The following is a 25,330-nucleotide window of genomic DNA, read 5'->3' as shown; positions in this document are numbered from 1 at the left end:
TATGTCAGTGCCATATCTCACTCCTAAGTTAACCAGTAATAGGAAGCTACAATTACATGTTATATTTAACCAAATGAATGTGTCAAAATCCTAAGGCATTACTTCATTTCGATATATAAACAGAAACGGGGAGGGGACAAGGGCAAAGTATTGAGGATCAATTGCAATCATAAAGCAGGCCATCTAACCCTTACACATTCTCTCCTTTCAAGCCGCTACAAGCTCACATACACGAGGTTCCTTTCATGGTATCATTTTTTCCTTTCAGCTTCTCCCAATGCCTCCTTCTTCTCTGTGACTCTGACTCTCAAAGCAAGAAGCTTGTGCTGGGGTAGGGATTGGGGGTGGGAGGGGTTGTTATAGAACAGGGAACTGGCCAGACAACGTCAGAAGGTACCAGCAGGCAGGCTGGGAGGAACCTGGGGGGAAATGAATGAGGAGAGAGTTCCCCAAAAGGGTTGCTGATTCTCTCACAACCCCACCGCAGACACTGATAACACCGGCTCCTCTGGGCTCAGACGGGATTAAGTGAAGTGGCACTAATGGCCACCGTGGCTGGCAACGTGTTTCTCCACAGCACTGCCTCACGGTGCAGCACCGGCCAAAAGCAGGAAAACCTCTAGTTAAGCAGCTTGCAGAGCCAGGTGAGAATGAGGTTTCCCTGGACGCGACAGAGCCTGAGTGTCTTCTCTTTGGGACACAAAGCTCCCTTTCTTCCATCACCTTTTCAGTTTAGGACAAGCGATCGGTGACAGGGTCTGATTTCCAAAGCGCTTCTCTCTCACACCCTCGACTCTGCAGGATGTGAGCCGAAAGGTCTGCGAGCTATAAATAATACCACTTGTCTGTAAAGCTGAGCACAGGGCAGTCAGGCTCTGGGTCCAAAGGTATCTTTGTCTAAGTTGAAGGAGGGTGGGAGGCCCAGGGACCCCAGGGGACCACATGCTTGGGAAAGTCCTTCCTCCGCATCCACAGAGACAAATCAGAGTGCATTGCTGTTCATCTTCCCAGGGACATGGGACATGTTGGCTTGGCGGACAGACGAGACTCTGGAAATTCAAAGAAGATTGAGAGCCTGTGGTCCAACTGACCTCACAATGGATCCCACACTCGGGTGGGAGCAAGAAAATTGAGGGAAGCCCCAGGTGACTACTTGAAAAACACGTCTGGCCAGGCTCTGGTGGATCACACCTATAATCCTAGCTACTCGGGATGCTGAGATCTGAGGATCAAAGTTCAAAGCCAGCCTAGGTAGGAAAGGCCATGGGACTCTTATCTCCAAGTAACCAACAGAAAACCGGAGGTGAAGTTGTGGCTCAAAGTGGTAGAACATTAGACTTGAGCAAGAGTTCAGAGACAACACCTGGGCCTTGAGTTCAAGCCCTATGACCAACGATGGGGGGGGGTTGGTAAATCAGAGTCATTGAGAAACCAGTGGCAGGAGAGAGACATGGTTCAACTGAGGCAGAAATTAGGAGGATTTCCTTGGCTGTCTTACAGGTCTGGCATATACCACATGTATATGTATGTACATGTATATGCATATACATGTATATACCATATACATCTCAGGAGATTTGGCTGGCCACATTAAATAATGATCTTTTACGACAGTCAGGGAAAAGAGTAAGGTCTGAGGAACATTAAATAGGTTTGGAAGGCAGGGGAGGTTTGACCGTAAATTGAGGATCATGCTTTCTAGACTCTTCCTGCTTGGTTAGCTTGCCGTGTTCCACTTTCCAACATTCATTTCACTTCTCTATATAATTAACATTTTCCCCTACTGGAAACACAGTACATGCATTTCACAAATCCACTGGGCCCGGAGAGCAAACTCCCGTCCCTGATTCTTTGCTTCTTTCCCTAAGTCTCAGAGTTTGCCAGAGATCTGGAGAGAAGTGAAGAGCTTCCCTGGATCTCATCAAATGTGCCTTTCAGCAGGATTAATGCAAAAGCTGAAAGAATAATCCATTCTTGAGGATGGAGTCTCCAACAGAGGCTTGGCATGTCTCACTAGATTCTGATGAGTAAACCTGCCTTGTGAGTTGTTCTGCTGAACATAACTGAAAAGCTATGTCTGTGGCATGTAGCTATGCTGATCTGACGCTTGGGCTAGAGATGAGCAGGCCTCCTGCATCTGACGCAGGTGGGAGGCAGGTTGCTCGTAAGGAGTATGGCTTAGCAGCAGGATGGCCACTCATAGGAACTGGGCTTGCCCATTGTGACACTTCTAGAGTTAATCCTGACCTTCCAGCCAACCTCTGAATACCATTAGGGAAGTAAAAGAACCCCCTGTCAACATCCAGTGCTGAAGAAGATACAGCATTTTAACCTTATTTGTCCTATTGTTGTTTTTTAATTGGTGCTGGCACTGACACTTGAACTCAGGGCCTGGGTGCTATCCCTTAGCTTTTTCACTCAAGATTGGCACTCTACTACTTGAGCCAAGCTCTACTTCCAGCTTTTTTTGGAAGGTGATTGAAGAGAAGATTCTCACTGACTTTTCTGCCTAGGATAGCTTTAAACCACAGTCCTCAGATCTTAGCCTCCTGAGTACCTAGGATTACAGGCATGAGCCACCAGCTTCTGGCTACAGATATACATCTTATGAGATTTATCAAGTGTCATTTTTCAAGAGAGTTTCATAGCAATTGCTTTCATAAAATAACAAAATCACACATAATTACCAAGGCTAGGAACACCCCTTTGGGATTGCACGCTCAAAGAGGCCCAAGATAAAGCCCCAGAGCCAGGTACATCCTAAATTCGATTATTGTAATCAAGCAGGCCTTGATTTTTTCTGCAGGCCTTCATTTTTTCATTACCTAGTTTGGATAAATCAGGCACAGTTAATTGGATCCACACATATAGAGAAAATTGTTGAGGCTTTAAAATATGTCAAAACCAAATGAGAAGAAAGAAAATAAACACACCTGCAGGGATTCAACTACACATAGGTGGTTTCCGTGTTTTTTTTTTTTTCTTTCAGAAAAGAAAGCAGTGAAGAGAACACAGAAGAGAGCCCAAGAAGGGAAGAAAACTGACAAATGTTGGTTGGATTCTCAAGTGAGTTACCACCATAAGTGATTGAAACTTAGTCCCACATAGGCCCTCTGGAAGCCATGTAAAGGTGCGTGCCTCAGGATTCCTCCAAGGGGTAAAGGAATCTGGGTAATTAAACTCCAGCTCTTGTCAGGTACTGGGGAAAGAATCCCAACAGACCCATAGTATTAAGATGGACTCTTTTGTCCTCAAAGTACTTCACTAATATTGTTTTCTTCTATAACATCACTTTGTGTGAATGGCAGGAAGTCATTTACTAACCAATAATCAGACAGACAGAAAACTTGGGGAAGGAATGACTTCAATCTTACAAACTCCCCTACATAGCTAGTTTGTTTCAGATCTGATAGTAATTATACTCATTTAGGATTATTCAATATTCACAAGTCCATGTTGGAACTGAGCAGATATTTTAGTCTTAGCAATAACACTGACTTCTTGTGTGATGGTTTCCAGGCTCTAGAAAACACAACTTTTATTCTGAAACAGAATGGGTTCCATCAATTTAGTTTAACTCAAGAAGAAAATGTATCTATGAATTTATGTATGTTCTGTCTAGATACATTTTAAGGCGATATATCATGTGAAGGGATAATGTATTGACTTCCCTGCTTTAACAAACTTATCATCAAGAGGTCAGGAAGTCAGGCATCAGTGGTTCATACCTATAATCCTAGCTACTCAGGAGGCTGAGATCTGAGGATCGTGGTTTGAAGCCAGGCTGAGCAAGAAAGTTCGTGAGACTCCTATCTTTATCTCTGATTAACCATCAAAAAGCCAGAGGTGGAACTGTGACTCAAGTAGTAGAACACTAATCTTGAGCAAAAAAAAAAGCTTTGGGACAGAGCCCTGAGTTCAAGCACAAAATTTAAAAAAAAAAAAAAGGTAAACCAAATATATAAAAATACTATACATATCTATTAGTATACTATACAAGTGCACAAAAATACTATAAAGGCATGTTACAGTTACTACAAGTATAAATGATGTTTTATAGCACCTAGCAGGAAGCAACAAATCCCAAACAGGCAGAAATGAAGGAAATTGTCTGGGATGGTCACTATTTGCATTCACTTCCTACCCTGAACCATAAATTCCCCATCCATGGTCAAGACTACAATTTCAGTTGTCCCCACTCTATGGCTCCGAGCGCTCCTTTAGCCTCCAGGCTGGGCTTTAAACCCCCTTGGTGTGGTCAGGTACCTCTACATCAGGGGTATTTTCTGCCAAAGGCCATATGAATATTTATAACATCCTCCTCAGCCAGCCTCAGCCAGCAAATGAAAAGCATGTCCAGTCATGTACCAAATAGCTTTCTATGGCCCACGGGCCCAAAACTCCCTGTCTCTGTTCATATGACTTTCTTTGAAAGCCATTTCCTTTCCTTGTTTGTTTTTATTTTTGGCCCAAGATTGGGACTCACACTTGATACCTGCTGCTTTTGCTCATTGTCTAGTGCTCTACCAACTGAGGCACACCTTTATAACCATGTCCCGTGGGCCATGTTGGATAGCTACCTGCCAGCCGTTGGCTCCCATCTCTCCCAGCACACTTTCCCTTCTTCCTCAGCCCTTGGAGCTGCGGTTTCAAACTTGGATTTGGGTGCTCAGGTTTTCCATCTTCATGTGAAGTCTACTCTTGTCTCTTGACAAGAGTAGACTTTGAATGATGGTCAGATAAGCAGACAATAAGCCAGACAGACATTGTAGGGAATGCAGGAAAATCCAGAGAGGCCCTAAAACAGAATATAGTGGCTCTCCTTCATCCAGCACCTGGCTACTCGTTAAGCATTATTACCCACCATTCATTCATCCATGACTCCTCCACCATTGTTCTTATCAGTTTCTTGATGAACCCCAGCCACTTACGCATCAAGACAGACCCTGCTGCTGTCTGAGGTCCACTCCTGGAATACCCCTTCAGATCTCTTTCCTGTTCAGCAAAGTACTATTCTATTTTACCAACATCCTCTCCAAACATCTTCTCTCTGAGGCCTTCTTCCAAAATCCTCTGATCTCAGAAAAGATGACTCCTCAACACTTTGTGTCACCAGTGATAGCTTAGTCCTTACTTCTGAAGTGACTCGCTCCAGGCAGAGTATGCTTTCGATTCTGTATAGATCTTCCCTTCATACTATGCACAGTGTCTGACCCAAAACAGTGGGGACTGATGACCGCATGACCAGGAAAGAGGATGTTGGCAAAGAGAAAGGAAATGAGCTTGTCCACACAATGAAGCCAACATCTGGCGCACATGTGCATTCCAGTCACTAGGTGGGAAGCAGGAAGAGAGGAGAAAGTAACTAGTAGCAGATCCCTGCATTGTCATTCTCTTGGATTCAGAGGCCAGGGTCAAGGACAGAGAACTGAATTTATCCTGAATTTTTCCCACCTCGTGGGGCCAGTGACATAATAGATAGTTTTTCCAAATTCTTTTGGTTAATCAAAAGTCTGGCCCAGAGCAGGATGATGAAAAAGGACCTTGTGTTTATCTATGGCTGTGATGTTCGTTTAGGACACTAATTCCCATACCTCTTTATTAGTTGTTTATAATGGGTTTATGAGAGGAAAGGTCAGAAGGTGATTTGAATGCTAACTAGCAATCTACATTTCTCCTTTGATTAGCAAAACATGATTGGTATCACTAATGCACTGATACAAGACTATTTAGAATTCTTTGAACTCCTCTGGAATAAAATTTAACTTGTAAATATCAACTTTACTTTTTAACATAATGAAACAGGAGGTAGATTTCCCTAAGGGAACATCTTTAACTACTTGCAGATCCATGATTCTTTTTTTTTTTGGTCGGTCATGGGGCTGAACTCTGGGCCTGAGCACTGTCCCTCAGTTCTTCAGCTCAAGGCTAACGCTCTACCACTTGAGCCACAGTGCCACTTCCAGATTTTTTTCTGCTTATATGGTGCTGAGGAATCAAACCCAGGGACTCATGCATGCCAGGCAAGCGCTCTACCACTGAACCAACTTCCCAGCCCAGATCCATGATTCTTAACATGATAAGATCAGGCAGACAATACCTGCCAATCTCTAAAGTTGTATGCCTGTGTTTGAGAGTATGTCTCCGTGTGCTTGCATACTTGTTGTACAGATATTTTAAGAGTCTTGGGGAGAATCTTCCTCCATTGAGAGTTACCACCAGAGGACACCTTTCTTACTCTTGACAGAGGATGATAAAATTAAAGTTAAGACGTGTATGCTCATAATGGAAAGCCAGGTTGGAAATGTGCTGAGAATAAGTAAATAAGTAATACATAAATACGTAAATAAATACATAAGGAAAGGCAAGGGAATGAAGACCGGCAGACAGATTCAGAAAGCAAACAGTTCGCTCTAAGTAGAAAAATCGCCACAGGATATTCTTAAATAATGAAGCTTGCTCTGTCCACATTTTGACAAATGGGACCACATTGTGCTGCTTTTCCAAACAGCCCCAGTCTTAGGCCAAGCCCTGGCTTGAGAAATGGAACCCACACAGTCACAACAGATTTCCTACCACATCGATCTTGTTGATGTTGGAGCAGATTAAAGCAGATGTTTCCTGTCAAGCTTTGAATCGCTCCCCAAAGAATACATCGGCTGCTTCAATCTCTTCAAGCCACACAGGAGACCAGGGCCACTGTACAACTGGATAGGTTAAGGGAAACCTCCCTCTTGTATTTGAAAGGCAAGCTGTCCCCAAACACATCAATGTGCCCTGGAATACTGAGTTCTTTTTAAAATGGAATATGGCACATACTTCAGTTAAAGGAAGAAGTAAAAAAAAAAAAAAAATTAATGGTCCCTGTAGCCAATGAGATGAAATACAGTCCTGGACATGAGGCTGTTAGAACCAGCTGTGCACGGATGGCTTAAAGATACTTAGCACTTTCATTAGGGGAAGGCAAGAAGTCCACGGGATAAACCCTCAGAAGAGCTAGAAAATCCAGTCAATGTGGTGATTTCATCCATTACAGAAACCAGGAACATTTCTCATCTCTTCTGCCTGTCCTCTTTTAGGAAGTGGGTAACACACAGTAAGGAGAAGTTAGGAAGTATTAGCAGATAATATAGATGTATGACAACTGGACCAGAAGTGAAACTCCATGTCATTTGATGTCATGTGATGCAGACATCATGAGGTGTATTATGGGTAAGGTTCACTTCCATTTGTCAGCAATGTTAGAATTTAGAGAGGGGATTTTCTTCCATCAACAACCCGGTACGACTATATTCTTAGAGGAAACTGAAAATATACAAGGTAGACTATGTTGATAGACTATGTTGATAGTGTTTATTCTTTGTGGATCATTTCCCATTTCTTTTGTATATTTGGTTTTGTTGTGGTATTTGGGGTCAAACCAAGGTCCTTGTCCCTGATAGGTAAGCTCTCTGTCTCTGACCTATACTCCCAGCTCTCATTTTACATTTACAAACTCATCCACCTTGTCTGAGAACCTGATGAGCTTAAGCCCTTAGTTTCCATTGGGCAAATGAGAATAAGACAAAGAAAGGCAAGATGATGGTAGATCTAGATCATGGCTGGTGATGGTAGCTCTCTCCTACCTAACAGCTGGAAAGGGTGAGTCTTGAACTCGAACATGGGTCGGTAAGCCTAAAGCCCAGGTTCTCTGCCACCATACTGTATATGGACTGTTTACTCCAGAAGGTCCCTGTTTATCCCATTATACTCAGATACACACACACACACACACACACACACACACACACACACACACACACACACAAAGAAGATGTGGTCCCTGTTTTCAAGGGTAAATTGTGTGTGTGTGTGTGTGTGTGTGTGTGTGTGTGTGTGTGTGTGTGTGTGTGTGAAAGAGAGAGAGAGAGAGAGAATTAGTTAGTTAGTACTGAGGCTTGATATCAGGGCCTTATGATTTTATGTGGCTTTTTCACTCAAGGCTGGCATTCTACCACGTGCGCCGCCACACCTCTGCTTGCGGCTTTATGTTGGTTCACTGGAGACAAAAGTCTCTCAAATTTCTGCCCAGGCTGGCTTCAAATCACTATCCTCAGATCTCCTGAGTAACTAGAATTACAGGTGTGAGCCAATGGCACCCGGCCTTGTCTTTTGTATAAAGAAAAATAATTTTACCCGTCACAGTTCAGACATTTTCTATGGACATGTTTACACTCCTGCACACAGAATGCTAAGGACATCTATAGCTATGATAGACAATGCATCTTCTTTCTCAATTGCTGCTCTCCCCAACTTCTTCCATGAGAAATTTTCTGAGCCTCAGCCATGCCTGAGTCTATGCAGAACAAAGACTTCTACTCCTCAGCCTCCCTTGCAGCTTGCTGGACACTAGAACATAAACAAAAATGCCCATTGTCCATGCCTATGAACCTCCTTATAAAACAGTATATTCCTGTGCCCTTTTTTTCAGCCCCTCCTGTGGCTTACTGGAAAACAGATGCTGTGGATGTAGCTCCTGCTAAACTCTAAGGACCAAGGCCACTGGCCAGGGAAGAAGAAATCTGAGCTATGAGTTATGAACCTGGTTAACAAGGAACAAGGAAAGCCATTTTCACAAATCTCCCCAGAACTAGTTTATCACAATGCAACTCAATTCATTATGAAGTTCCTCTTATTTGACTTCCGTAGCTTTTGGCTGGACTAATACACAAATGGACACATGCTTACGCTATTCACATGAATCACCTAATATGTTTTCATGGGAACGTGCATGCGGTGCAAACTCAAAACCCTATCATTGCACTTAGTAGCAGGGAGGGCATGTTCCTCAGTGAAGGTTTAATGGCTTTTGGACAGGAAACATTTAGACATGCACATGTTTTCAAAGAAAAAGAAACCAAAAAGATGAGTTTCCTAAAGAAATAGAGTTCACGGGGTCCAATACATTTTCTCCAGAAACATCCAACAAAGTGAACCAGAATTTTCTCCTTGGTAGCAACTTTATAAGCTGTTACCTAAAAGGCACAGATCAAAAGGCAGTAGATCTATTCCTGAACCAAAGTTCATACAAACAAGAGCTAAAGAAAACTAGCGATCATTACTACTTACAAGGGAATCGGAAATACTGTGAAATTCTCTATGATGTTTCACCAGCCGCCTTCAAATGCCTTGTATGCAGAGAGGTGAGTGAGCACAAGCAGTCAGTACCACCACCCCACCGCTGTTTTCTCCAGGGAAGACTCCAGATCTGAGACCAGCCACTGCCTAGGTCTAGTCCTTAAGTTCTCCCCAGAACTGGCGAGTCACCTGCCCATGTGTCCGTCTGTCTTCTGTACAAACTTATCATCAGACACTGAGCGTGTACTGTCAACATTAAGCACTGACTATACATAGCTCCATCTAATCCTTCTAGTTAATAGGAGGGATACCTTACCCTCATTTAGGAGAGGAGACCCTCAGAAATTAGCCCACGGAGCATGTAGTGCTGGGAGTAGTCTGAACACAAAGGCCAAGGGAAGGAAGGCCAGCAAGGATCAAATTGCATTTGGTGCACAAGATGACAACTATCAATGCTTGCCTCTCTCAAACTGTGTTCTTCCCCCACCCTTCCTTTCTTCTTTTCCCCCATGTTCTCACTGTCTCTCTTTCTCCCACCCCAAAGAATAAGTCAATGGCAAAAGTGTGTTTCTGATCTATGGAATGCAAGCATCTCCACGTCTGCCCTTGGGGTTCAAACTGAGAGACCCCTCTGAACGGTTCACGAAGAATACCGGCAGGTTTTGCTGGTGGCGACATTTACTAGAAGAAGAAGGGCCAAGGAAGGGAAGATGAGCTCCTGTAGGAATATATAGAGTCAAGCAGTATGCCTGGCACACAGAAAGGGCTGAAAAATGAAAACGTGGAAAGTTGGGCTGGGAAGGTGGCTCAGTGGTAGAGTGCTTGCCTTGCATGCCTGAGGCCCTGGGTTCGATTCCTCAGCACCACATAAGGAAAAAGCCCGAAGTAGCGCTGTGGCTCAAGTGGTAGTGCGCTAGCCTTGAGCTGAAGAGCTGAGGGACAGCGCCCAGGCCCAGAGTTCAGGCCCCACAACCGGACCCAAAAAAACAAAACAAAACAGAAAACGTGGAAAGTAGTTAAAGAGGCGGAGATCAGAGGAAAGGGGAGATAAAGGGATCGAAGAAGGAGGATGAAAGAAGGAATTAAAAAAAGAGAGAAGCTGGCGCTGGTGGCTCACGCCTGTAATCCTATCTACTCAGGAGACTGAGATCTGAGGATCTCGGTTCAAAGCCAGCCCGGGCAGGAAAGGCCGTGAAACTCTTTTCTCCTATAAGCCACTAGAAAATGGAAAGTGGCGCTGTGGCTCAACTGATAGAGACTGCTTGCCTTGAGCTGAAGAGCTGAGGGACAGTGTTCAGGCCCAGAGTTCAAGCCCCATGACCGACAAAAAAGAGAGGGGGGGAGGCGCGCTTGCTGAGGGGATGAAGGAAGAAAGGAATAAAAGAAGAGGGAGCCAGAGACCTGTGGTTCACGCCTGTAATGCTAGCTACTCAGGAGGCTGAGATCTGAGGATCAAAGCCAGCCCAGGCAGGAAAATGCAGAGATTCATCTCTAATTAACCACCAGAAAACTGGAAGTAGAGCTATGGTTCAAAGTAGAAGAGTGAAAGAGCTTAGGGATGGCAAAAAGGCCCTGAGTTCAAGCCCCATGATGGACAAAAAAGAAAAAGAAAAGAATGAAGAGGAGGCTAGAAGAAGAGAACTTCTTGGTCTTGGTCTTGGCCTCTGTACATGTAAAGTCATAGACAAGCAGTACCACTGGCACTCTGGGTATCAGAAGGAAGATGTAAGAAGTATGTCCTTAGTTTCCCAATACCCTCAGGTACTCACACCTCTTTTTTATCACATCTCACTATGCTGTTGTCATGGTTTCCAGCAGGAAAAAGAGAAAGATGTTGCTGAGAGGGAGGAAGGGACCATCCCCTATGATCCTAGCAAGAGGTCATATGTGCTTTGACCACAGAAGTCAGACAAACATCAAGAGTCGATGTGATGTTTCTAATTATCTGGGGGACGTGGGGGATTGTCTCTCATGCTTACAGAGTACTGCAGGCTATAAGGATTAGAAATCCTGCAGATGCTCAAGTCTGGCCTAGAGGGCCACAGCAAGGACCCTGAAGAGAAAAGAGACTCCTTCTAAGGCTGAGCAAGGAAAACTCTTAAGTCAAATGTTAGTATAATTCGAGCTGCTGGATCAACACTCTCCTGAGGCTAGCTCTACTTTACTATTTGGGCCACCATGTTGCTTCATACTTGAGGCCCCATTTCAGCGAGTTTCTTCCTGTGCTGTACAGAGCAATAACTGATACCATCAGCTGACTGATAACCATCCGAGTGTTGGTAGAGATCATTGCATTCTCAACCACAGGCCTGAACTCAGCAGCTCTGGGTTGGAACATAAGCCTGTACTACATTCTCAGAGTCTAAACGTGTCTGAATTCCAACTGACAAACTTCATCCTCAGGCAGAAACCTGATCAGAAATGAGATGAAGAATTTCCAGGCCTGGAAGCCATCCTCACCTGTATACTGCAATATAGATGGGCTAACAAGATTTGATCTTTATTTTTCTAGGCACAGACATCTTATACCCAACCACTGACATGTTAGCTCCTAAGGGAATCCATTGTGCTTCAGCCTTATCTTTTATGTTTCAGGTCATCGGTGTTGTCTGTCTCCGATTGAAAACTCTTGGAGAGAAGAGATGAGAATCTGCTTAACCTACTTTTTAAGAATGTAGCTAAGCAAAGCTATTGAAACCTGATCAGTGCTTTTTGGGGCAACCAAAAGCTCATAACTTCCAGCAGATACAGAAGCAAGGGGTAGGATTCAATGTTCACGCTGAACTCCAGTCAGCAGTTTTCCTGGAAGTCTTAGGTTAAAGCCAGGAGCTGTTTCTCCCAGAGCTTTACAAAGACCCGGAGTGATACATTCAGGGTCAAAAATGACAAGACAACTTGGGTTGAAATTCTATTTACCCGATGGTAATGTTTGTAGTCTGAATATTTATAGTCTGCTTATATAGCACGAAGACAGAAACTGCATGGTGATTCCAGACGCTGCTCCTTTCTTCTGACCTTGACCAATGTTTATTGCTGGTCACATTGGCCCAGTGTGTACAAACCTCCACGCTGGGGGCAAGAGTCCTTCAGAGTGAGTGGCAATTCCTGATCCACTCACAAAGGGAAACTCGAGAGATGGGCTTTGCTTTATTTTTAAGTAGAGCTCAATTACTCTTATCACCTTTATCAAATCATAATGTACAAAAATAAAATTCATCATTAATTCATGTCAGTAATCTTAGATGGAAAATTCCATGACTCATAATTGATATCTTTTTGTTTTCTCCTTTCTTCCTTCCTTTCTTCCTTCCTTCCTTCCTTCCCTCCTTCCTTCCCTCCCTCCCTTCTTCCTTCCTTCCTTCCTTTTTCTTCCTCTTTCTTTCTTTCTTCCTTCCTTTCTTTTTCTATCTCTTTCTTTCTTTCTTTCTTCTTTTTCTTTTTCTTCTTTCTTGTACTAGGGGTTGAAGTCAGGGACTCAAGTTCATACTCTACCACTTGAGCCATACCTTGTTCCAAGAATCTTGTTCCAAGAATCCTAACAAGTACATATAGTTGTATAACTGCCACCATAATCCAGATATAAACCATTCTCGTCAGCCTGGATACTTTATTGTCTCTTTGCAGTAAACAATAAGATTGGCTTTTAAAAACCAGACAAATATTTTTTAGTAATAAGGAATCAAAAAGGGCACTTGTTTCACTGAGGAGAGCTTTCAGAAACTAAAGCTTAGATTAGAAACAATGGCAGGCCAGGAAGGTAACATTCCCACTGGAAAGTAAAACAAGCCATGCAGTTACTGGATGCCCTTGACTTCTCTGCTTCAAATGGCCAAGCCATTACACAGTGCATTGTTAAGTATGACTGAATCCAAAGTCATCTGTCAAAGAACCAAAGGACCAAGCCAGTGAGCTAGGTGTGAGCAAGATGTAGACACCTTTAACAATGGCCATGCCCTCCTGCGAATGAATCAAGGGATGCCAGAGTCTTGGCTAACAGAGCAGATAAGAAGGAGCTGCCTTCAAACCTGCTCATATTCCAGTTCACATGGGAGGGCAAAGACAGCTATACAGGCTGAAACTCAAGTAATTTACGGTCTTTATCAAACAGTGTGGTTTTTTTTCTTACCAACTCTGGTATCATAAACCCAGAATTGAACGAAATATGATTTACTGCTCCTTACTTACGCACTTACGGCTTCTGGTCTAAAATACCCGTGTATTCTTCTCTATCCATCTAATTATACAAATGCGAACCACGTAAGCCTGAGATCATTTTCTTACCACAAATCAACTCTTCGACACACCAATTACATATGTGAATCCTTCTGAGCATCCTTTCTAGTCACTGATTATAAAAACCATGAGGGAAAGCAATATTAGATAGCTTCTAAATATCCCGAGTTTCTTATCACAGTAAGAAATAAACTGTCCTGAGTTTAAATTCAGGATGCAGTATTTCATTTCCTCTCATCTCATCTCATTTTATAAGACTGGGAAGTGAACCCAAAGCCTCACTCACATAAGGAAGGGTTCTACCACTTCAGCTATTCTCTTGCCTCTTTTGTTTTTGAGGTAGGTTTTGCTAACTTTCGCCAGGCTAGCTTTGAGCTCATTATTCTCCTGGCCTCCACTTCACGAACATGGAGGATTACAGGTGTGTACCACCATATCTGACAAGTGTTTAATCATTGACTAGAAATTATTGCTATGTGATTGCTTTCTTTTGTATCATGTGTGCTAAAGACTTCAATACACCTATCATTACTAAAACCCCAACTCCGTCCAGACTCATCCAGTTATAAAATGAAGAATTCAAATCATGTACAAGATCAGGAAATTAGGCATCATACATTTTTTTCTCTAATCATTGAGATATATTTTTCTTGGTGGTCAAAGGGTAGCATCACCAAATTTATCTTTGTACAGAAAAGTCAAAAAAGTTTGTTGGCCATTCATAATAGTTCACTTTCAGAATCACGTGATTAAATTTGTGGGGTTTACATATTATATTTCCAAAATTAAAAAGAAATCCAAAAGGGAAGAAATTTCATTCTTTCATTTAGTAAGTGTTTATTAAGACCATGCCCTGAGTCAAACACTGAATAAAACCAAGATATGGAATGGACAGGGAGTATTTTAATGTTTTAACACCAAGGGAATTCATAAAAAGTGAGCTCTATGTGCTGCTTTGCGGTGGAGCAAAGACCAAGACAAAAGACTCACCAAGAAGACAAAGCTTAACTCAAGCCTAAAAAGAGAAGGAAAAGGCTAGGCACTAGTGGCTCACGCCTGTAATCCTAGCTACTCAGGAAGCTGAGATCTGAGGATCGCGGTTCAAAGTCAGCCTGGGCAGGAAAGTCTGTGAGATCCTTACCTCCAATTAACCAACAGAAATGGAAGTGGTGCTGTGGATCAAGTGGTCAAGTGGTAGGGCACTTGCCTTGAGCTTAAGAGCTCAGGGACAGCACCCATGCCCAGAGTTCAAGTCCCATGACACTCAAGAGAGAGAGAGAGAGAGAGAGAGAGAGAGAGAGAGAGAGAGAGAGAGGGGGAATAGAGTGGGTTGGGGTGGAGCAATGGGAGCACATTCAATGAGGGAATCATGTGTGAGGCCCAGAAGTGTGAGAGTGATGGAAATTGAGGAACTATAAGCAGCGCATGCCTGGAGAGCAAGGTGACAAATGTAATCAGGAGAAGATGCTCCGACAACCATGAGATGGCGTCTCCTTTCACAGGCTTTCAAGGCCACTGACCAATTTTACGCAAACAATAAGACAATAATGTGTCTTTCTGCTTTTGAACAACTTTCTTGGAGGAATCCAGGCTATCCTACAAAGAAGAGGAAAATACCAGTTCACTGACTATGGCAATCATCCAAGCACAAGATCATGAAACCCAGAAACAGCAAAGTCAACACAGGAATGGAAAGAATAATTCAGAAATAATAAAAAGGGTTTTCTAATAAAATTCAGTGACTCATAGGACATTAAAGAGGAGGAGAAGTGGGCCTAGGATTATTCAAAGGATTATTGTAACAGTGATAAATGACTCACTGTGATAGTAAACTCAAGAAGAACACGTTTTAGAGAAAATTAGAAACATTGATATTCATACATTTGAATTTGGATTGTCTAAAACATATCTATATGATGATATCAATTTGGACAAGGAACACAGAGGCAAATTTCTGTCTAAAGAAAAAGGATGAAAATTTAAAATGTCTAAATGTGACAGGGTCTATTATCTAGAATATATATATATATATGTGTGTGTGTATATATATATATATATATATATATATATATATATCCTGAAAATCAGATTCAGAAAGAAAAAAAGAATGAAAGAAAGAAAGAGAGAAAGAAAGGAAGGAAGGGAGGAAGGGAAAACCCTAAAAGGAATAGGCAAATAACTTAAGGAGACAATGAATAGAATGGGAAAAACCCCAATTATGTCAAACACGTGAAGAGAGTCTTAAACCCAGCAACATGAGAAATAAAAAATTAAAACAGCCATGGCATGTTACTCTATTTTACACTGCAGATATTGGAGAACTGGACATTTTAAAGCATTGGCCTAGATTTGAAGGTGTAGAAACTCAGCAGCAGTTGGAAAGGACCTTAGGGAAAGCATATATTTCTACCTATATTTGGTGGAGACTGATTAAAGTCAGAATAGCCCCACCAGCACCTGAAGCCATTCTGCTCCTGGATACACAGCTTAAAGAAATGCTCACACCTGACTCATACCTATACTAGATATTGCAAATAAGGAAAACCATGGGACCTATGTTTCTTTGGGCCTGGCTTACTTCACTTAATATAATTTTTTCCAAGCCTTTCCATTTCCTAACAAATGGGGCAATGTCATTCTTTCTGATGGAGGCATAGAATTCCATTGTGTATATATACCACATCTTCTTGATCCATTCATCTACTGAGGGGCATCTGGGTTGGTTCCATATCTTAGCTATGGTAAATAATGCTGCAATAAACATAGTTGTGCTGGTAGCTTTAGTGTGGCCTTGTTTGTGGTCATTTGGGTAAATGCCCAAAAGTGGGATTGCTGGGTCATTGGGGAGCTCTATATGGAGTCTTTTGAGGAACCTCCATACTGCTTTCCAAAGTGGTTGAACAAGTTTACATTCCCACCAACAATGAAGTAAGGTTCCTTTCTGTCCACATCCCCTCCAGCATCTGTTGTTGTTAGAGTTCTTGATTTTTGCTGTTCTAACTGGAGTGAGGTGATATCTCAATGTTGTTTTGATTTGCATTTCTTTTATGGCTAGAATGTGATGTTAGGAAAACGAACCCTCAAATATGTATTTTAATGTTTTTGTTTCATTCATGCATGTGTTTCTAACGCATCTATAATATTATTTCTTTGTTGCTTTGTATGTCCCTCCCCCGCAGTGTAACCCCTGCTTTCACTATATTTGATGTCAGTATAACATGTGGAGGAGACGGGGACAAACAAGTCGTTTAAGGATTCAGGTGGACCTGTTGCAACAATGAGAAGTACAAAATGTCATGTCAAAACCAGCTTTACAATGTCGGTGGGGGGGAGGGAGGGGGGGCATGATTGGGTGGGGGGGAGGGGGGAGGCTGGGAAGGGAGGTGAAGGGTAAACAAAGGAGGAGGCTGCAATGCTTGGTAAGAAATGTATGCATTTTCCTGCCCATGTAATTGTAACCCCTCTGTACAGTATGTTTTCAAATAAAATAAAATAAAATAAAATAAAATAAAAAAAAAAAAGAAATGCTCACACCAACGCACAGAGAACCTATGCAACTAGAATTGAAGGGCAAAGTCATCTGGTTGTTCATGGATGAGGAAAACATAAGGGCATCCTAAAACATAGTCTTCAGTGAGAAAAAAAAAAGTTAAGAAACCAAACACAAATTATACAGCATTCATCACAATAGTTAAAAGTATATGCAAATCAGTCAGAATCTGGTGGCTCATGTTTATAATTCTAGATACTCAACAGGCTAAGATGTGAGGAAAGAAGTTTGTAGCAGGCCTGGATTGAAAATTCCATGAGACTCTTAACTCCAATTAACCTCCACCAGAAGTAATGGTGGGATTCAAGTGGTAGAAAGCCAGCTTTGAGCAAAGAAGCAAAGTGGGTGTGGAGACCCTGAGTTCAAGTCTCAGTACCAGTACCAAAGAAAGCATACACAAGACAACAATATACACAAAGAAAAGATACTCAAGAAACTTATCTTTGTAGTGGTCTATAGTAGATAAGTCAATCAAAGGAAAGACAAGCACACTGATCTTTCTATGGGTCTTGAGATTGCCAATGGTTTTGTTTTAAAGTAACAGTAATTGGTAATTGGGCCTTCTATTGGACCAAGTATGGTAAGATGAGTGAATGGTATCAATTCAACTGTCTGTGCCTGATGTACCAAAAAGGGGAGAGGATGAAACTAGAAGATGAACAACTGGAAAGTTCCTAAAGGACTAGCTGTTGTGCTGGTTGCTCTGGCTATTCTGGGACTCCTCATTTCACTCAATGTTCAGGGTTCCTCTTCAGAACAAAGTTCCACAGGCTGCTTCTGACTATCAGTGGGTTTGGCTAACAGGAGACATCAGCAAACATTTCTGGGTGAGAAACACAAGATGCTGAAGTTTTCCTCCCTCCCTGACAAGTTCAAGTCCCCTCTGAAAACCTGTCTTCCGCAACTCCAGACTTCACTGGGCTGAGGTTCCCTAATCCTTCATTCTATACTTCCAAGAGGCTAGTACATTTCACTATGGCTGGTCCCAGGATGCTTCCTCATTCTCCACTGACCTTTTCAATGTCCTTATCCTCATATATATAATTTATGTTTTTGTGCTGGTCCTAGAGCTTGAACTCAAGGCCCAGGTACTTTCCCATAGCATTTTTGCTCAAGACTAGTGCTCCACCCCTTCAGCCACAGCTACTTGTAGCTTTTAGCTGGGTAATTGGAGATAAGAGTCTCATAGATTTTCTTACTGGAGCTGGCTTCAAGCCACAATCCTCAGATCTTAGCCTCCTGAGTAGCTAGGATTACAGGCAGGAGCCACTGGGCCCTGGCTCATTCATGTTTTTATAGGCCAAGTTACTAAGTTTCTGTTATTAGATTCTCTTTGATAAGTCCCTTTGGAGCATGCTTTCTTTCCTACTTTGATCCCAACCAAATCAAGTGTGAAGTTTCAGAACGCTAATTCCTATGCATGCTAAATGTATTATTTTTCCCCTGTTATTTTAGTACAGAAGAAATAGCCCTAATTATCTGCTGGGGGCAAAATAATTCCATCATTTTGTGCAGAAACAATGTATGCAAACTGAGGGAGTAGGGACTAACTCCCATTATTATGTCTTTCCATTGCCACATGTACCATGCTGATAGGAGATGCAACAGCATGTACGTAGAGGATAGATACTTGCATGCTTGCTGGCTTAACATTGTCTAAATACCAACAACCAGCAGAGTGTGTGCAAGATAAAGCTACAGAACGTATTTTCAATTGGGGATTAGCAACCAAGAGCTATAAGCGACAGTCTCGGGAATAAGTATTTTCACATGTGTTCTATGGGTCATTTCCATTCCCAGCATCAGAGCCAGTCCTGCTGCATGATTCCGATGACCCCTGACCTCCTGAGAGAGAGTCCTTCTCTGGCTGTCTTATTTAAGCAACATGCTCCAGCCCGGCCACGTATGGCTGCTCTAATTTCTCTTCCTCCTTACTAGTATTACAATGCGCCTTGCTACATTTTTTTCCTTTGTTAAGCTTTTTTTTCACTTTTTTATTTTATTTCATTATTATTATTCTTATTCTTAAGTAGTTGTACAAAGGATTTGCCATGTAACAAAGCAGTTTGTGAATACAATGCATCTTGATTAATGTCACCCCTTCCAACATTGTCACCCATCCCTCCCCTCCACCCACCTCCCTCACTCTTCTTTTTTTTTTATTGTGAAAATACTGTACAGAGGGATTACAATTACATGGGCAAGATAATGAGTACATTTCTTATCAAGCATTGTTGCCTCCTTCTTTGTTTCCCTTTCCCATCCCATCCTCCTCCCGCCCACCCCCCGCTCCTCCCCCCACACAAACACCAAAGTTGTAAAGTTCATTTTCGACATAACGACTTGTACATCTCATTGTTGCAATGGGTCCACCTGTATCCCTATTTAAACGATTTGTTTTTCCCCTTCCTCTCCACAAATTATAACAACATCAAATACAGTGAAAGCAGGGGTTATACTGGGGGAGGGACATACAAAGCAACAGAGAAATCATCTTATACATATCTTAGAAACAATCGCATGAAAGAAAAAAACATTTGAATACATATCTTAGGGTTCATTTCCCTAACATCAACTTATCTGACCTTTTCTGCTTGACTCAGACATATACTAGTTATTGCAAATAAGAGAAACCATGGGACCTATGTTTCTTTGGGCCCAGCTTACTTCACTTAATATAATTTTTTCCAAGCCTTTCCATTTCCTAACAAATGGGGCAATGTCATTCTTTCTGATGGAGGCATAGAATTCCATTGTGTATATATACCACATTTTCTTGATCCATTCATCTACTGAGGGGCATCTGGGTTGGTTCCAGATCTTAGCTATGATAAATAAGGCTGCAATAAACATAGTCGTGCTGGTAGCTTTAGTGTGGTCTTATTTGTGAACATTTGGGTAAATGCCCAAAAGTGGGATTGCTGGGTCATAGGGAAGCTCTATATGGAGTCTTTTGAGGAATCTCCATACTACTTTCCAAAGTGGTTGAACAAATTTACACTCCCACTAACAATGCAGTAAGGTTCCCTTCTGTCCACATCCCCTCCAGCATCTGTTGTTATTAGAGTTCTTGATTATAGCCATTCTAACTGGGGTGAGGTGGTATCTCAATGTTGTTTTGATTTGCATTTCTGTTATGGTTAGGGAGGTTAAGCATTTCTTCATGTGTCTACTGGCCATCCTTCTTTCCTCTTCAGAGAAGTTTCTCTTTAAGTCTTTAGCCCACTTATTTATTGGGCAGTTGTTTCTTTGAAGATTTGTTGTTAATGTTTTGAGTAGACGTCGGAGTCAAAGCAGACACTCTGAAAACATTACAGGATGGAGAAACCCTAGGTCTCCTTGGCACAGGCCGAAATTTTCTTAATAGAGACCCAGAAACACAACACATCAAAGAAAGGTTGGACAAATGGGATTGCGTGAAATTGCAGAGCTTCTGCATGGCAAAGGACATAGCTAGCAAGATCAATAGAAAGCCCACGGATTGGGAGAAGATCTTCACTAGCCATACAATGGACAAGGGTCTCATCTCCCTCACTCTTCTTAATCCTGTAGGCTATGCACTGAATTCTTGACTACATTCTCCTCTTCATTCATCTACCTTTTTCTCCTTAACCCACCCCAGTCCTTTCAAGTGCCCACTTCCTGGTGTTTCTTTTCTTGAACTTTGATTTTTGCCTTTCTAAGGAATTACACTCATTGAGATCTCCCTTGAATCTACCATATTTCGGTTATTACATGTATAGATACTGCATACCACTCAATGTATGGTTTCTCTTCTGTGTGGAAGCTGGATTTAGATTATATACTTTTTATTTCTTTCTATTTTTGTCCAAGACCATGACTCAAACTCCCTATCTGATGCTTGCTTTCGCTCATTGGCTGGTATTCTACCACCTAAGACATGCCTCCAGCCCTGCATATTTGTTATTCTTTGTCTTGGTCTTTTCCTACTGAAGTGTAAGTTCTACCATGGTAGGAGACTGTGTCTAGGACATAGAACGTGTTCAATAAATGCTTTCTGGGTGGATAAATGGTGAAATCTGGGATAGCACCAAGAGAAAAGAGGGTGGAGCGGCATTCATTCCTTCACCAGTACATTTATGGGTGACAGCCTTCTAGGGTGAATTTTTTAATTGCCATTCACAGAGCTTGAACTCAGGGCTGGGCACTGTCCCTGAGCTTCTTTTGCTCAAGGCTAGCACTCTACCACTTGAGCCACAGTGCCACATAAACAGAATGTGGTACTGAGGAACCCAACCCAGGGCTTTATGCATGCTAGGCAAGCACTGTACCACTGAGCCACATTCCCAGCCCTCCCAGGCTCTTCTTTATAGTCAAAATATACTCCTCAGAGCTGGCTCCTAGAATGACTTCAGGATGCTGGCCTTGCTTGAGAGTTTGAACATGTCAAGTGAGCCAGGCTCTCCTCTACTTGTGGGTGATGGCCTTTTTTCACAGCCCTTGGCACAGACCCAAGTACAAATGGGAACTTCATAAATATTATTGAAAGATGATGACGCAGAAGGTCGTGTAATACCGCCAAGTGAGTTGGGGGTGGGTCTTGGGCCCCAAATATATTGGGAATATGTATTACTTCTCTCAAATCATCTGGATCAAAATGTTCTTAGCAGCACAACTCATCTGCACCCATAAACCAGACACATTCAGAATGACAGAGCCCCCCAAAAAGAATGGTGACAGGGCTAGAACATCATTATTCTGCGGTAAATAGAATTCTTGTAGCATAGAAGAGCAGAGAAATTAAAAACACTGGAAGTCTTCCCTCAAGACACAACAATGATCTGTGAACAATGACCGTTTGTCTGAGTACTTCACCAGTCTCAAAGAAGCACACTGCCCCCCTTCATTCCAGAATCCCAGGAGTGTAGGCAGGTAGGTTAGTCCAGGGACTTCAACTACTCAGTTGTTACTCTTCCAGACCTGTGCCTGATGGGCACACAGTCCTATGATATCATTCAATTACTTGGGAAATCCTAAGGTATTTGGGAAAAGACCGAGCAGATCCTCGTTTTGAAGCTGGAATTCTTTTCCCACCTAGGATGAAAGATGCTTACACAGTGCCCATCATGGGAAACCACTTGGGAGCCGCCATGCAGATCAAATACCCCAAACCAATCCCCACGTCACAGCCCCACAGAATGCTGAATCCCAACTGGCAAGCATGAAGAATCCTTTTAAATGGTCACTTGCATATCAGAACAGGCCCTTTGTGAACTTTCCAAGCAAGGCTTCTGGTTTCTGACCGAAACGGAGATTTAATGGCAAAGGAAAAGGGTGGGAGGTGGAGGGGAATGAAGTGAAATCCAGAATGACTGGAAGATTTCCACAAGAAGAGAGGACAAATGGGTTTTGTTGTCCGAATGAAACCAGCCTCTCCTGGTGATTGTTTAGAAAGTTGCTGGCTGCCCCAAAGGAGAGTTGGGAAATAATCTCATCTGTTTTCCCAGGCACCCTCTGCATCCAATTGTGCTTCTGGAATGCATTATCTAGACATAATTCTATAATATTAAATACCTGCAAAGTACCCATCATCCTGACTCAGTTCCTGGGGACTTAAAACATATAACCACTGAAAGATGCTAATAAGAAGATAAAAGGCAAGCAAACAGGCAGGGAATTTATTTGTGCTACTACATCTATAACAAAATACTGAATCTGTGGGCTGGGAAGGTGGCTCAGTGGTAGAGTGCTTGCCTTGCACGCATGAGGTCTTGGGTTCAATTCCTCAGCACCACATAAGCAAAAAGAAAAAAGCTGGAAGTGGCGCTGTGGCTCATGTGGTAGAGTGCTAGCTTTGAGCTGAAGAGCTGAGGGACAGCGCCCAGGCCCAGAGTTCAGTCCCCATGACCGGACCCAAAAAAAAAAAAAATTGAATCCAAAAAACATAAAAGATCTTCACAAATACAAAACAAAAAGACAAAGAGACAAATTTAGAAATGGGCAAATAGGGGCTGGGAAGGTGGCTCAGTGGTAGAGTGCTTGCCTTGCACACATGAGGCCCTGGGTTTGATAACTCAGCACTACATAAGCAGAAAAGGGCTGAAGTGGTGCTATGGCTCAGGTGGTAGAGCGCTAGCCTTGAGCTGAAGAGCTGAGAGACAGAGCCCAGACCCAGAGTTCAAGACCCATGACAGACAAAAAAAGGGGGGGGCAAATACATTTCACATAGATACATAATAAGAAGTTATACAAAGACCAGTTTGAAAAGAGCTCAAAGCCATCGTTATGGAGATGTTGTAAACTTAAATCATAACAGTCATTCTTTTCACTCTCTAGGATGGCTCAAATAAAGACCTTAGTTATGGGCCTCTATGTGAGAAAAGTTCTTCATGATGAGCTGGGAACCCCAGACAATTCGTGTCTGTGTCCCACCAGAACTCACACACATTGCAAACTGAGGTGTAAAATGGAAAAGTCGTTATGCCGTTTATTGCAAAACAACATAAAGCTACCATAGGGCAAGCATTTTACTCCGTTACTACTTACCATGGAGTGATCAAAAGTGTCCAACAAATAATTTACATAACAATACTAATACAACATAGCTAATGTTGAATTGAATGCTTACGTTTATGCATTTCACTGTCTATAAATTTTACTTCATGAATGATCAAATGAATAACACCAGAAGAAAATAACCACCCAAACCTGAAAGTGAGATTGTGCAGGGCAGGTCTCTTCAAAAATCATTGTCATGAGATAAAACGGAAAGATGTACTAGACAAAGAGAGACTAAAGTGACAAAACCAGATGTCATGTAGATAGGAAAGCTAACCATGAAAGGCATCTTCAAGTTACTCCAAAAACTTGCATAGGACCTTTGTTTGACATGTCATAAAGGTTTATTAATTTAGCAGGTTATAAGTAATATGTACATTCTGATCTCTTTGGGGATTACATAACATATTATGTATATAGTGCATTTTAACATATGTGTACATTCTATGGAAAGATCTGATGGTAAATTTGAATTTGCCTATTAACATAGGTAACTTGGAGAAGAGCAAGAAGTTCTCATGTGCCTGTGTTTGCTAGCTTCCTGAATGTACATACCTATACTCCTTTAATGATTTCTATTAATAATACCTATTGCTTTAGAATATATGTATATATATATATAAGAGTTTTCACTATTTCATAAATTGAGGTGAATAATGAAAGGGATGGTTAGGACAAGAAGAAAGAAAGCTAACCCTGAACCTCTACAGCATGATGTAAACTCCTGTTGGGAGCTTTCCATGCAATCTCATTGATGGCTCACAACAAATCTATCAAGCAATCCATTAATAATAATACAAGCTTTTGTACATAAGGTAATCTGACCCAACTCCATGCTATCTACACTCACTTATACTGTACATACTTTTGGGTTTGGTAAATTCCATAGCTAAGCATTTATGAAGTATTAACGATGGACCAGGAATTCTGTTAAAAGTTTTCCGTGAGTAACTATATCCACACTTCATAATGATCCATGTAAGGTTGACAGTGTCAGTACTCTCATTTTGTAGGTAAGAAAAACAAAGCACTGAAATCAAAGCACTGAAATCCATCGGTTTCTGCCTGACTCCCGCACGAATACCCGCGTGAATACACCACAGCACGCATCTAAGTCCCCAGACTTTCACCACATCCCCAGAAAAGGGTTCCTGGCCGACAGAGGTCTACCATAAAGTATTCCACAGTCACATCCTTGCTTACCTGTCCAGGGCTGTACTGGTGGGCATACTTCTCCCAAACCCTCGAACACCCATCTGACGGAAATATGGAATGCAAGAGAGATTGGCAGCAATGATGGCCAGGGAGTCAGAAGGACTCACAAAGAAGCCATTCTGGCCTAGGATCATGTAGCGGTCCTGTGGGAAGGAATGTGTGAAAATGATCAGCCCAAGGCATCTGCTGTGAGCAGCCCATTCCCATCTCCATCACAAGCCATTTTACTGCCGTGTAAGTAACGTGAAGCAATGAATGGGACCAAAGAGAGCAAGGGAAACTTTATAAACCCCTGACTAACAAGGGCTCAGACTCTCAACACTTCTAGGAATGGATTCCACCAGTTGAAATGTGGATGGCTATTTCAGAGCCTCCAGACATAATACTTTCTCCCTAGAGTTCCTGCTGAAATAGCTGGTTTCTTACCACGGCACTTTCAACAAACCCAGCTACAAATAAGGATTTATTGCATGGACATTGTTTTCTAAAGAAGAAATCACTTCTTTTTTTAATTTTAATTGTCAAGGGGATGTACAAAGGGGTTACAGTTACATAAGGCAGTGAGTAATTGGATACCCCCTCCCTCATTTTTCTCCCTCTTTCCCTCCTCCACCAACCCTCCCCCAAGAAATCACTTCTTGATAACATATGTTAATCTGAAACAAAGAAAGATGTGGCTATTTAACTGCACTATCT

At 42.2% G+C, this 25,330-nt stretch overlaps 1 protein-coding gene across 1 annotated transcript in view; it reads right to left on the bottom strand.

Annotated features, from left to right (window-relative positions):
* The window catches only part of Pgm5 (phosphoglucomutase 5), a 149,690-nt gene that overhangs the window by 100,956 nt on the left and 23,404 nt on the right, over positions 1-25,330 (bottom strand). Inside the window, exon 6 of the mRNA XM_042699375.1 lies at positions 24,623-24,777. Within this exon, the coding sequence (XP_042555309.1) occupies positions 24,623-24,777 (155 nt within the window). The remainder of the gene's footprint in view (positions 1-24,622; positions 24,778-25,330) is intronic.

This window comes from Dipodomys spectabilis, unplaced genomic scaffold (genome assembly GCF_019054845.1).
Source record: "Dipodomys spectabilis isolate Male_0828 unplaced genomic scaffold, ASM1905484v1 ptg000241l, whole genome shotgun sequence".
Classification (NCBI taxonomy): Eukaryota; Metazoa; Chordata; class Mammalia; order Rodentia; family Heteromyidae; genus Dipodomys; species Dipodomys spectabilis.
Note: the sequence above shows the minus strand (reverse complement) of the source record. Positions and strands in the feature narration are given on the sequence as shown.